Source organism: Pseudophryne corroboree, chromosome 1 (genome assembly GCF_028390025.1).
Source record: "Pseudophryne corroboree isolate aPseCor3 chromosome 1, aPseCor3.hap2, whole genome shotgun sequence".
In the NCBI taxonomy this organism is placed as follows: Eukaryota; Metazoa; Chordata; class Amphibia; order Anura; family Myobatrachidae; genus Pseudophryne; species Pseudophryne corroboree.
The window spans coordinates 578,387,642-578,400,107 of NC_086444.1; the positions used below are offsets into that span (position 1 = coordinate 578,387,642).

Here is a 12,466-nt window from a genome sequence, read left to right on the forward strand (position 1 = left end):
CATGACACCATTGTAACATACTGTATGTCAGATTCATGCAGAATAGTCTTGCACTGCAAGGAAGGAGCATAACAACAACTGTTTTAAAACATTTTATTAACAGCACTTACAGTAATATTGTAAAATGCAGTGGATGGACGGAATACATTTAGCAGAGGTTAGCAGAAGTAACGTGGCATACTGTGAAATATTCCCACTTGATGTATGTAGAAAAATACAGCATTTGGTAGGTCTAGACAGAGACTACTGAAGGACGACTAGTAAAATAGGTCCAGACAGACAACTATGAATATTTCAGCAAAACCACATGTTGCAGATGCAAAGACCACGTTCATCCACAGGACACAATAATGGTGTAGACCAGAATCATATCTGATCTCTTTTAGCACATTAGTAAATATGATCTTTCCTGCAGTCAAGACATGTACTGTAGATTTGTGTTTTTCTATTAGCCTCTGTCATTTTAGATTTGGGTTTAGAAATAAGTAATAAATATTCATGAAGGAAAATGTAACAAGCTTTGGACTGTTGAAAACGTTTTTACAACTTACTAGTAATATTTTCCTTATTCAACTCTGGAAAAAAAAGAGGAGAAAGACAGTAAGTGTAAACCATACTAATTTTCATAGCCTTTGTGGTATATAGAGGTTATTCAGAGTTGTTAGCAAACCAACAAAGCACACTAATACCCCTTTTCCATCTAATTACACGGGTCGCAGCCGGGAGCCCGACACGGGTGCTACTTGGCCGCGACCCGCGTCAGCCCCCTTTTCATCTGCCGTTTCCAACCCGGCATATTGCCGGGTTGGTGACATTGCCGGTGAAGCAGCGGGGGCGGCGCTGGGAGATCACATGATCTCCCAGCGCCACCCTCCCATACAGTGTGAACGGGAGCCGTGTCGCTTCCGTTTACACTGCACAGTTTTCCCGGGTTGAACCCGTGTTCTACCCTCCAAGCTACCCGAGTTGGAATATTCCAACTCAGCCCTTTTACACCAGCCAGCAACACGGGTTATGCACGTTCATGTGCAATAACCCGTGTTGTATGCTGCCTGGTGGAACAGGGGTATAATGGGCAAAACTATGTTGCACTGCAAGTGGGGCAGATGTAACAGGTGCACAGAGATTTAGATTTGGGTGGGGTGCACATGTTACATCTGCCCCACCTGCAGTGCAACATAGTTTTGCCAATTAGTGTGCTTTGTTGGTTTGCTAACAAACCTGAATAAAGCCCTATTTAAACTGGCACAAAAGATTTAAAAAAATAGAGACATGAATTAAATGTAGTTACTTGATGAGTTTTACTTAAATAAAAATAATATACAGTATATATAATGAATAATTAAATTAAAATGATATTTAGTTATATAATGGCAAAGTTTGCCCTGGGCCTGCCAGGATAGATACTAGCATTTTCTCAAAGGGATAGAGCCTGTATGGAAAGGCGTAGAAAGATGTGTTATTTTAGCATACTGACAAAAGAACCTTTGAATCAGTTTGTTTGGGTCCGCCCTGGTGTTTGCATCACTGCAATATGATCTCCTGGCCCACGCTGGCCTGACAAATGGGAGAATGTGATTGCATCACAGGTGTGATTGAAGCTGAATAAACTCCTTTGCTCAACCCAAGCCTAAATCATACTTGCCTACCTGACCCTCTCCATGAGGGAGAAAATGCTCTGTTCCTGGACTTTCCTGGTAATGTATGATTGCCATCACCTGTGGTGAGCTAGTTAATTGATAAGAAAGGTGTTTCACCACAGGTGATGACAGTCATACATTACCAGGAAGGTCCAGGAACAGAGCATTTTCTCCCTCATGGAGAGGGTCAGGTAGGCAAGTATGGCCTAAATAGAGAAATTATTAGATACATAGATACATAGAAATTTATGGCAGATAAGGACCATTTGGCCCATTTAGTCTGCATTAGATAGATATGAGATAGATAAATATCACAGATATACGAGATAGATCTAGATAGATAGGTAGGTAGATAGATACAAGATAGAAGAAAGGTGCACCGTGAAAGTGCGGGAGGGGGTGGGGGCGCTAAATATGTGTTATGCAATATAAGTGCTGGCTGGTTATACTGGGGGTTTGGCAGTGCTGTGTGTATTAAGCCTTGGGACTCGGGAATTGTGCTTTATTGCCTGGTTCATCACTTACTTCACTAACCACCTCTGTGCCGACGATACGCAACTATACTTCTCCTGTCCTGAGTTCTCACCCTCTGTTCTCTCTTGGGTATCCAGCTACCTCTCTGCTAGCTCCTTCTGGATGTCTGAGCACTCTCTGAAGCTCAACATGGACAAAACCAAACTCATCATCTTTCCACCCATCCAGAGTCTCCATAGCCCAATATCTCTATTACTGTTGACAACACCATCATCTCCCCTGTTCCCCAACTCCGCTGCTTGGGCATCAGTCTTGACTCCTCCCTTTCTTTTGTAACCCCCCCATGTCCAATCTGTGGCTCAAGCCTGTTGGTTCCTGCTGCACAACATCACTCGCATCAGGCTGTTCCTCTCCCAGAGTGAGACTAAACTTATTATCCAATCACTAGTCATCTTACTGCTCGACTAGTACAACATTCTCCTTGCTGGCCTTCCATGCTCCCATTTCACTCCCATCCAATCTGTTCTCAACTCTGCAGCTAGACTTATCTTGCTCTCTCGCTGTTCCACATCTGCCACTCCCCTTTGAAAAAATCTACACTGGCTCCCATTCCCCAACAGAATCCTCTTCAAACTCCTCACCCTCACATACAAGGCCCTCTCTAACTCCTCTACATCTCAAACCTCATCTCCCTACATACTCCTTCCAGTCTCCTCCAGTTGGCCAATAACCTTCACCTCTCCTCTTCCCTGGTCACATGCGTAAATCCAAGACTTTGCCTGTGCTGCCTCCATTTACTGGAATGAGCTCCATTGCTATATTAGGCTCTCTCTGACCTTGCATAGCTTCAAGCGGACACTGAAAACCCACCTGTTAATTAAAGTGTACTCTTCTGATGCATAACCTAGTCTCGAGGCATCTTTCCAAACCCCCTGCATCATGTCTTGGCCATCTCTGCCTTACTTATTTCCTGCCATCAGTCCACCTTCTTCCCCCTTGTGCCTCATGTCACCTGTCTCCCCCCTCCCCCTAGATAATATTAAGTTCTGTGTACCTTGTATTGTTCAAATGTGTGTGCCATATGTACGGAGCTGTGAACCACTTGTGGCACCTTATAAATAAAAGGTAATAATAATGCATCCATCAAATGTCCAGTATTCAGTTAGCACACCTCAAGTTTCTGTTACATTATTACTTTAATGCCAGTTGAAATAGCCAGCGATTATTTTCTCAACTTTACATCAACAGACATGAATGCATCTACCATTATCTCATATTAAAAAGGAAAAATATTTTTTCTTAAAACACATAATTAGTAGGAGGGGTGTTTGGGTCCATTTGTGAAAGAATTTTTTTTTTGCATTTAGTTAATTTGTAACTAAGTACTGTAGTTCTTAGATTATTCAAATGTCCTATGTACTACTCTATCATTTATTTAAAACATCCATTCCTTATAGTGTTCTAATCAGGTGAGAATACCTTCTATATTTTCACCAATTTTCATAATCTTTGGAATTGCCTATTGTAAACAGGGAAAACCTCTGAGTGCTACTTACTGGACTTGGGGGTCTATTCATAAAGCAGAGAAAACAGTGGAGAAACAGACCAGTGGAGAAGTTGCACATGGCAACCAATCAGCATCTCCCTTACATTTTATAGAATGTACTTGATAAAGGCTTCTTTCAAAGCTGATTGGCTGCCATGGCAACTTCTCCACTGGTCCTTTTCTCCCCTCTTTTAACTGCTTCATGAATAGACCCCTCACTGTCTAAACTACAAACAAACAGCTTCATTCGCAATGTGCTGGAAACAAATCACGACCATCTGATTGATTTCTGCAGTCAGAGCCACCACAGATCACAGCATGAATCTGGATTTGCTTGCAGGTGCCATAAAGAATAGGACCTTGAATAGGAATAGGGAACTGTTTCCCATTCCCGTGCTGCAACAAGGCGAGCCTGTCTTATGAAGACTCATCAAGTGAGGCCCATAGTACTGCAGTCCAAAACAGCGAGGCTGGAAGAACAGTAAAGAGACATTTGCTCATCGGGTGCTTTATGGCTAAAAGCAGGCAAGTCAAAAATGGTGAAACCAATGTTACACACCTCATCAGTGAGAGCATGAAGGATTTGTTATCAACCTTCCCCCAGGACTCACAGGATGCTCTTGCCAAGGAACCTGCTAAAGATCAGCAAGTGTGTTTACCTCCAAAATGTAAGATGGTGCAAGCATCCATCAGCAAGCTGCTGAGCTGTCTTGAGGAGTTCATATGTCAAGGGTGTAAGCAGTTCCAGCATCTATCACCGACAGATACTGCTTTATGGCCAACCCCTATAGACAGGTCTCTCACTGGATGCTGGTAGACAGTTGGCTTCATAACTCCAGACAATGTACTCTACATGCTCTGCCGAGAGGTCATTTCATCCCAGCCAGTGAGTGTGCAGGAACTACTAGAATCTCTGACAACATGTCTGTATGTATCCTACGCATTCGTGGGCAGTAAGACCTCCTACCCACTGAAGCCATTTCCTAGTCAAAAGCTTAAAGGAAGCCTTTTGGAGCCGTTGCCTCTCTGTTATCGACTTAATGAGGGCAAAGATGCTCTCATCCATGATGACCCCCAGTACTTCACACAGGTATTTGAAGATCTTAAAGCTGAGGGTGGACAGCAGGACATAAAATCACCTTAGGATAGCATTGGACAGGCCACGTCACCTGACTTGGCTGTGCTGCCTCAAAAGTGGATCAAAGAAATAACCTCCCATCAGAGGTGGTAGGGGCTAATACAGTAGCAAGCCACTCTGGTAACTTTGTTGACATTTTTTTATTGCTAGATACAGTATGTGATAGCAAATTTAGTTAATGTTAGCACAGGAGCAAAATTAATTTAGAGTCTGATATTTTAGCAGTGTGATGGTGTAAACCTAAGGGGTTAACTGAATTGATGGCATACTAAAATGTTGCTTTCCTTTGGTGATATAAGCAGCTGAATTCAAATGACATTTTACATGACTTTTTTTTGCCTACTTTGGCTTCATGCTGTGAAAAAGTTAAAGAAATTACTGTAAGTCTTCGGGCTTCGATTTTTTTAAATCAGTGCCAAGAGTTGTACATACAACTTTTACTCCTCTTGGACCGCCGCAGCAGTAACTTATACATTGCTGATTGTGTACTGCGGAGTCAGTGACATTTTTACCTACCCCCACTCTGAGGGCCATAGTCTTACTACTACTGCATATTGTGAACTAAAATTTTCCCAATGTTAGTTTGATATGTATGCCAACTATCAAAATTGGAGATGGTCAGGTGGGAAGCAATGGTCCACTCGACATGGAATGATCCAAACGTCTTAAGATAGCATTGGAGAAGTAATCGTCAGTATAAAGAAGAGGTTGCCACACATCAAGGTTGAAGGCCCCATAACTGACCCAGCAGAACCATGTCACAGCCATTGGTGCTCCTTCTGGCTGCCTGAGACATCCCGGAGTTTTATACTTGCCAACCAGCTGGATGGTTGGTGTGCAACCAGGAGACCTGGAATCATCTCCTACCCTGCTGAAGTATTGGCAGATATCACCCGAGTATCTACTAACCAGGGAGGGTTTGCCCTATTTAAAAAAGGCCCTGGCAGTGAACTCATTGTCAGAACAACTTATCTCCAAAGACCTGCTTACTGGATCCTGGCAGTGTATCTGCACATCTTTTCCAGTTCTAGTTCATCTAAGTTTTGCAATCAACTCCAAGCTGTGTGTTATACACAGTAAGCTCCAACATCAGCTCCAGGTTGTGCGCGTACTGCAAGACTAATACATAAACATCAATTCCAGACTATGCTCTATATACAGTCTGAGGAAGCCGCAGATGTCAATTAAAAGGCAGAAAAACATGTTACAAAGGAGCCCAAACACTGTGAAGGAGATCTATACTGATTTACAGCTACTTAACCAGCTGAAAGTACACAGCCATCACTGCATGATAACAACTCCAGGAGGAGATCCGTTTCCACCAGCGCTGTGATAATTGGCAGATACCAGCAGCAGTGGGTAAGAGGGACCATATTGGAGTGTGGAGTCCGGAGGAAAGGGATAAAAACCTTGGCTATATTATTGTGTGCCTCATATTGGTTATTATATAGAATCTCTTTTTTTCACAGATGGACGTTTATACATATAATTATTTATTTATTTATTTATTTATTACCAGTTATTTATATAGCGCACACATATTCCGCAGCGCTTTACAGAGAATATTTGGCCATTCACATCAGTCCCTGCCCCAGTGGAGCTTACAATCTATATTCCCTATCACATGTACACACAGACACATTCATGTTAGGGTTAATTTTGTTGGGATCCAATTAACCTATCAGTATATTTTTGGATTGTGGGAGGAAACCGGAGAACCCGGAGGAAACCCACGCAAGTACGGGGAGAATATACAAACTCCACACAGTTAGGGCCATGGTGGGAATCGAACCCATGAACTCAGTGCTGTGAGGCAGTAATGCTAACCAATATAATGCTAATAGGCGCCAGAAAATAATCCAGAGATGCATAAAATGTGTGATCTGTTTTTACATATTATTTGTTGAATTGTGTTTTATGTAAAACATATATAAATATATATAAAGATAAGGTCCGCGCACACACTAGCAGTTTCCAGATTTATATTGAAACATGTAGTGACAGCTCATCCACTCCAGCCAGGAGACGAGGAATTCTGAAAAGTGTCAAATAAGGAGAGCGCACTTGTGAATAATATATCAAGGTAATTTAACTAATATTAAAATATCTACATACATGTCAGTTTAAAACAGCACACTCAGCCGAGTGGTTACCATTGGAGAATCAGCTGAGTGTGCTGTTTTAAACTGACATGTGTGTGGATATTTTATTATTAGTGTAAATTACCTTGATATATTATTCACAAGTGCGCTCTCCTTATTTAACACTTTTCTCATATATATATATATATATATATATATATATAAAAAAAAAAATCTGCAGCACTCAGGGTCTTGAAGAGAAACGAATTGTATTAAGACATCAAAGTGGTATCCATCAATGTTTCGGGGAATTAAACCCCTTTGTCACACATCTTGACAAAGGGGTTTAATTCCCCGAAAAGTTGATGGATTCCACTTTGATGTCTTAATACAATTCGTTTCTCTACAAAACCCTGAGTGCCGCAGATTTTTTGTTTGCTATCTGACCCTACACTGAGGGCACCGGGGCACTTTTGCCATATTGAGGAGTGGCGGGCTGCTTCCATTTGTTATATATATTGTTTTTAGGCCAAAAGGTTGCACAGAGGTAGCTGGATGACTAAGCTAAGCGACATAAGTGGGCAGCACAAACACATGGCTCATCTAGGAGTGGCACTGCAGGGGCAGACAGGATGGCAGTTTTTAAAAACTAGGCCCCGAAGAGCACATAATGCAAAGAAAAAAAAAGAGGTGCAATGAGGTAGCTGGATGACTAAGCTAAGCGACACAAGTGGGCGGCAAAAAAACCTGGCCCATCTAGGAGTGGCACTGCAGTGGCAGACAGGATGGTAGTTTTAAAAACTAGGCCCCAAACAGCACATAATGCAAAGAAAAAAAAGAGGTGCAATGAGGTAGCTGGATTACTAAGCTAAGCGACACAAGTGGGTGGCACAAACACGTGGCCCATCTAGGAGTGGCACTGCAGTGACAGACAGGATGGCAGTTTTTAAAACTAGGTCCCGTAGAGCACATAACGTAAAGAAAAAAAAGAGGTGCAACGAGGTAGCTGGATGACTAAGCTAAGCGACACAAGTGGGCGGCAAATAAACCTGGCCCATCTAGGAGTGGCAATGCAGTGGCAGACAGGATGGTAGTTTTAAAAACTAGGCCCCAAACAGCACATAATGCAAAGAAAAAAAAGAGGTGCAATGAGGTAGCTGGATGACTAAGCTAAGTGACACAATTGGGCGGCACAAACACGTGGCCCATCTAGGAGTGGCACTGCAGTGTCAGACAGGATGGCAGTTTTAAAAACTAGGCCCCGAAGAGCACATAATACAAAGAAAAAAAGAGGTGCAACGAGGTAGCTGGATGACTAAGCTAAGCGACACAAGTGGGCGGCACGAACACCTGGCCCATCTAGGAGTGGCACTGCAGTGTCAGACAGGATGGCAGTTTTAAAAACTAGGCCCCAAAGAGCGCATAATGCAAAGAAAAAAAAGAGGTGCAACAAGGTAGCTGGATGACTAAACTAAGCAACACAAGTGGGCAGCACAAACACCTGGCCCATCTAGGTGTGGTACTGCAGTGTCAGATAGGATGGCAGTTTTAAAAACTAGGCCCCAAAGAGCACATAATGCAAAGAAAAAAAGAGGTGCAACGAGGTAGCTGGATGACTAAGCTAAGTGACACAAGTGGGCGGCACAAACACCTGGCCCATCTAGGAGTGCCAGTGCAGTGGCAGACAGGATAGCTGTTTTAAAAACTAGTCCCCAAAGAGCACATAATGCAAAGAAAAAAAAGAGGTGCAAGATGGAATTGTCCTTGGGCCCTCCCACCCACCCTTATTATGTATAAACAAGACATGAACAGTTTAACAAACCAATCATTTCAGCACGAGGGTCTGAAACATGACTGTGGCTGAAATGATTGCTTTGTTTGGGCCCCCACAGTGGCAAGATTTCATCCTCATCCTCAGAACCCCCCCACCTTTCAGTGTTTACATCCTCATCCTCACAGAGTAATTATATACAAAGAAAACCACATCATTTAGGTGTCAGTGGACTGCTTGCGGTATTACCCAAAGTTTTTAAACTTGACAATGACTTATGATGAATGCGCTGCAGGTGACGTATAAGGGAGGATGTTCCTAGGTGGTTAATGTCCTTACCCCTACTTCTTATGGATTAACAAAGGCAACAGATGGCTTGACACCTGTTGTCCGGATTTGTGGAGAAATATTTCCACACTGAAGAGGTAGCTTTTTTGGTATTTTGCCCAGGCATGACAATGGGCTTTTTCATCCTATGGCCAACAACTGTCTCCACTGGTGCCTTATTCAAACAAACCACATCACCATCATAATCCTCATCGTCAACTTCCTCTGCAGCGCCAGCTACACCCATATCCTCCTCATCCTGGTATACTTCTACAGTGACATCCTCAATCTCAAAATCAGCAACTGGACTGGCAGTGCCCCTACCAGCACTTGCAGGGGCCGTGCAAATGGTGGTAGGAGCCTCCTCTTCCCATACAGTGTTGTGAAGGTCAGGCCTAGACATTGCAACCGCAGACAGTGCCAGCGCCCCTGTATTTTCACAACACCCCTGTAATTTTACAGCATACAAGACAGGATCAGTGTACACTGATTTTCACTGCACCCTAAAATAATTATAGTATACAATACAGGGCCAGTGTACATTGATTTTCACTGCACCCTAGAATAATTACAGCATACAAGACAGGGCCAGTGTACATTGATTTTAACTGCACCCTAGAATAATTACAGCATACAAGATAGGGCCAGTGTACATTGATTTTCACTGCACCCTAAAATAATTACAGCATACAAGACAGGGCCAGTGTACATTGATTTTCACTGCACCCAAGAACAATTACAACATACAAGACAGGGCCAGTGTACATTGATTTTCACGACACCCTAGCATAATTACAGCATACAAGACAGGGCCAGTGTACATTGATTTTAACTGCACCCTAGAATAATTACAGCATACAAGACAGGGCCAGCGTACATTGATTTTAACTGCACCCTAGAATAATTACAGCATACAAGACAGGGCCAGTGTACATTGACTTTCACTGCACCCTATAATTATTACAGTATACAAGACAGGGCCAGTGTACATTGATTTTCACTGCACCCCTGAATTTTTACAACACACAGGGCCAGTCTAATGTTATTTGAACAGCAACACACCTATATTTTACAGCATACAGCAGTGTGCTTTTAATTTTTACCAACTGCACCCTTGAATTTTTATAGCATACAGAGTCAGTGTAATGTTATTTGAACAGCAATACCCTATATTTTACAGCATACAGCAGTGTGGTTTTAACTTTTAACAACTGCACCCCTGAATTTTTACAACATACAGGGCCAGTCTAATGTTATTTGAACAGCAACATACCTATATTTTACAGCATACAGCAGTGTGCTTTTAATTTTTACCAACTGCACCCTTGAATTTTTATAGCATACAGAGTCAGTGTAATGTTATTTGAACAGCAATACCCCTATATTTTACAGCATATAGCAGTGTGCTTTTAATTTTTAACTGTACCCCTGAATTTTTACAACATTCAGAGCCAGCAGCACCCCTATATTTACAGCGTACAGCAGTGTGCTATTAAATTTTAACAACTGCACCTCTGAATTTTTACATCATACATGGCCAGCAGCACCCCAATATTTTACAGCATACAAGAACATTGTGCTTTTCATTTTTTAAAACTGCACATCTGAGTTTTTACAACATACAGGGCCAGCAGCACCCCTATCAACATACAGCAGTGTGTTTTTAATTTTTAACAACTACAACCCTGAATTTTTATGGCATACAGGGCCAGTGTAATGTTATTTGAACAGCAACACCCCTATATTTTACAGCATACAGCAGTGTGCTTTTAATTTTTAACTGCACCACTGAATTTTTACAACATACAGGGCCAGCAGCACCCCTATAATTTACAGCATACAGGAGCAGTGTGCTTTTCATTTTTAATAACTGCACCTCTGAATTTTTACAGCATACATGACCAGCAGCACCCCTATATTTTAAAGCATACAGGAGCAGCGTACTTTTAATTTTTAACAACTGCACCACTGAATTTTTACAACATACAGGGCCAGCAGCACCCCTATATTTTCCAGCATACAAGTGGACAGTGCCCCTGCACCCTATACAACACAGTGACAGCAAGGACAGCAACACCCATGTACAGCTGCAGCACCCCTAACACAGCACAGGTACACCACAGTGGCTGCAGCAGCACCACTACAGAGCACACACTAACCCTACCCAACGCCACCACCCACAGAAAGAGACAGAGGTCTGTCTCCCTCACTCTCCAATGCCGGAGTGAAAATGGCGGTGACGTGCGGCTGTTTATATGGAATCCAACAGTGGGATGATGACGTTTTGCCTCTTTCCGATTTCCGAGTCTGGAGGGAAGTCCCAAGCCGGGCTCGGATCCGGGCTCAGGACGTGATGTTCGGAAGGGGAGGGGGGGGGGGGGGGGTCAGTTCTCAGGGAACCGAACCTGCTCATCTCTAATATATATGTATATTACTTTTTTATGTGATTTTTTTAAAATTTAATTAAAAGAGTATTTATGAGGATAATTTCCAGCATTTTGAGTACTAATAAATATTTGAGTAGATTGTGTGTTTAAAATTGGTGCAGCAGCAATCCACTTGCTAGGGATGGATTTTATATATATCTTCTTCCTTTATTTGTTTTATATACAGTTCACTCTAACTTCAATTCCAGGCTAGGGTGCCATACTTGGTAAAGTCAGGATGTGCATTGCTATCCAGGTAACACTGTCAATACTCAGCCATATCCCAACAACTATCTCTGGCTGAGCGCAAGACCCTATTAACCAGTCTCAGCAGTATACTATACTTACCAAGACTCATCTACTTGCATCATGCGGCTCCATGGATCCTGTGCTCCTGGGACAGCCTGTGCTTTGTGTACCAATTTAATCTCGGTGAATTAGAGACTACCTCCTAATTCACAGCTGCTTAGAAAACCAGCTCAAGTAGCGCCTGTTTTTTTTTTCTTTTTAATGTCTATTTAGATTTATCAATCCACATCGGTGAATTAGAGACTTTGTTTCAGAGACTGTTCCAGTTCGTCTCAGTTATTCCCAGACCCTCTCCAAACTACTCTGCATTCTGCCTCTGTATTACTAGGAACCTGCATGAGAAGCTTCAAGCCACCTAGCTTAATACACTCTCCAAATACAGTAGCCATCCCTTTTGTCAACAAAACCCCAGAGACCTAACAGACGTTACTTGTTTTTAAAATGGTCTTTGCTTTTACAGTACAATGTTAAAAAAAAATATATATATATATATATATATATATCAAATTGGTTGTTGTATTATTCTGCTTGACAGGTCTCATACATGGATATGGTTCAATTATGGAATGTTCTGCAATTTGCTCACTGTAACAATGCACTGTTGCTTAGAGAGGTCTAATGGGATATAAATGGTGATATTGTCTCAGGTATAATTTGTTCTTGTCTTGGTGATACCCTAGTTTCCTGGGATAGTCTCTTAAACAGTAGTGGAAAGTGGTTTCTGCTCTGTATAGAGATATGCCATATGACAGTC

The 12,466-nt window shown here is 42.2% G+C and overlaps 1 protein-coding gene across 2 annotated transcripts in view; it reads right to left on the reverse strand.

The window, feature by feature from the left end:
* MUSK (muscle associated receptor tyrosine kinase) overlaps nt 1–12,466 on the reverse strand; it is a 408,957-nt gene that overhangs the window by 59,631 nt on the left and 336,860 nt on the right. The window contains exon 11 of one of the 2 annotated variants that reach the window (XM_063914218.1): nt 552–575. The exons of the other annotated variant lie outside the window; for it this stretch is intronic. Coding sequence (XP_063770288.1) covers nt 552–575 — 24 coding nt within the window. The remainder of the gene's footprint in view (nt 1–551; nt 576–12,466) is intronic. 2 annotated transcript variants of the gene reach the window in all.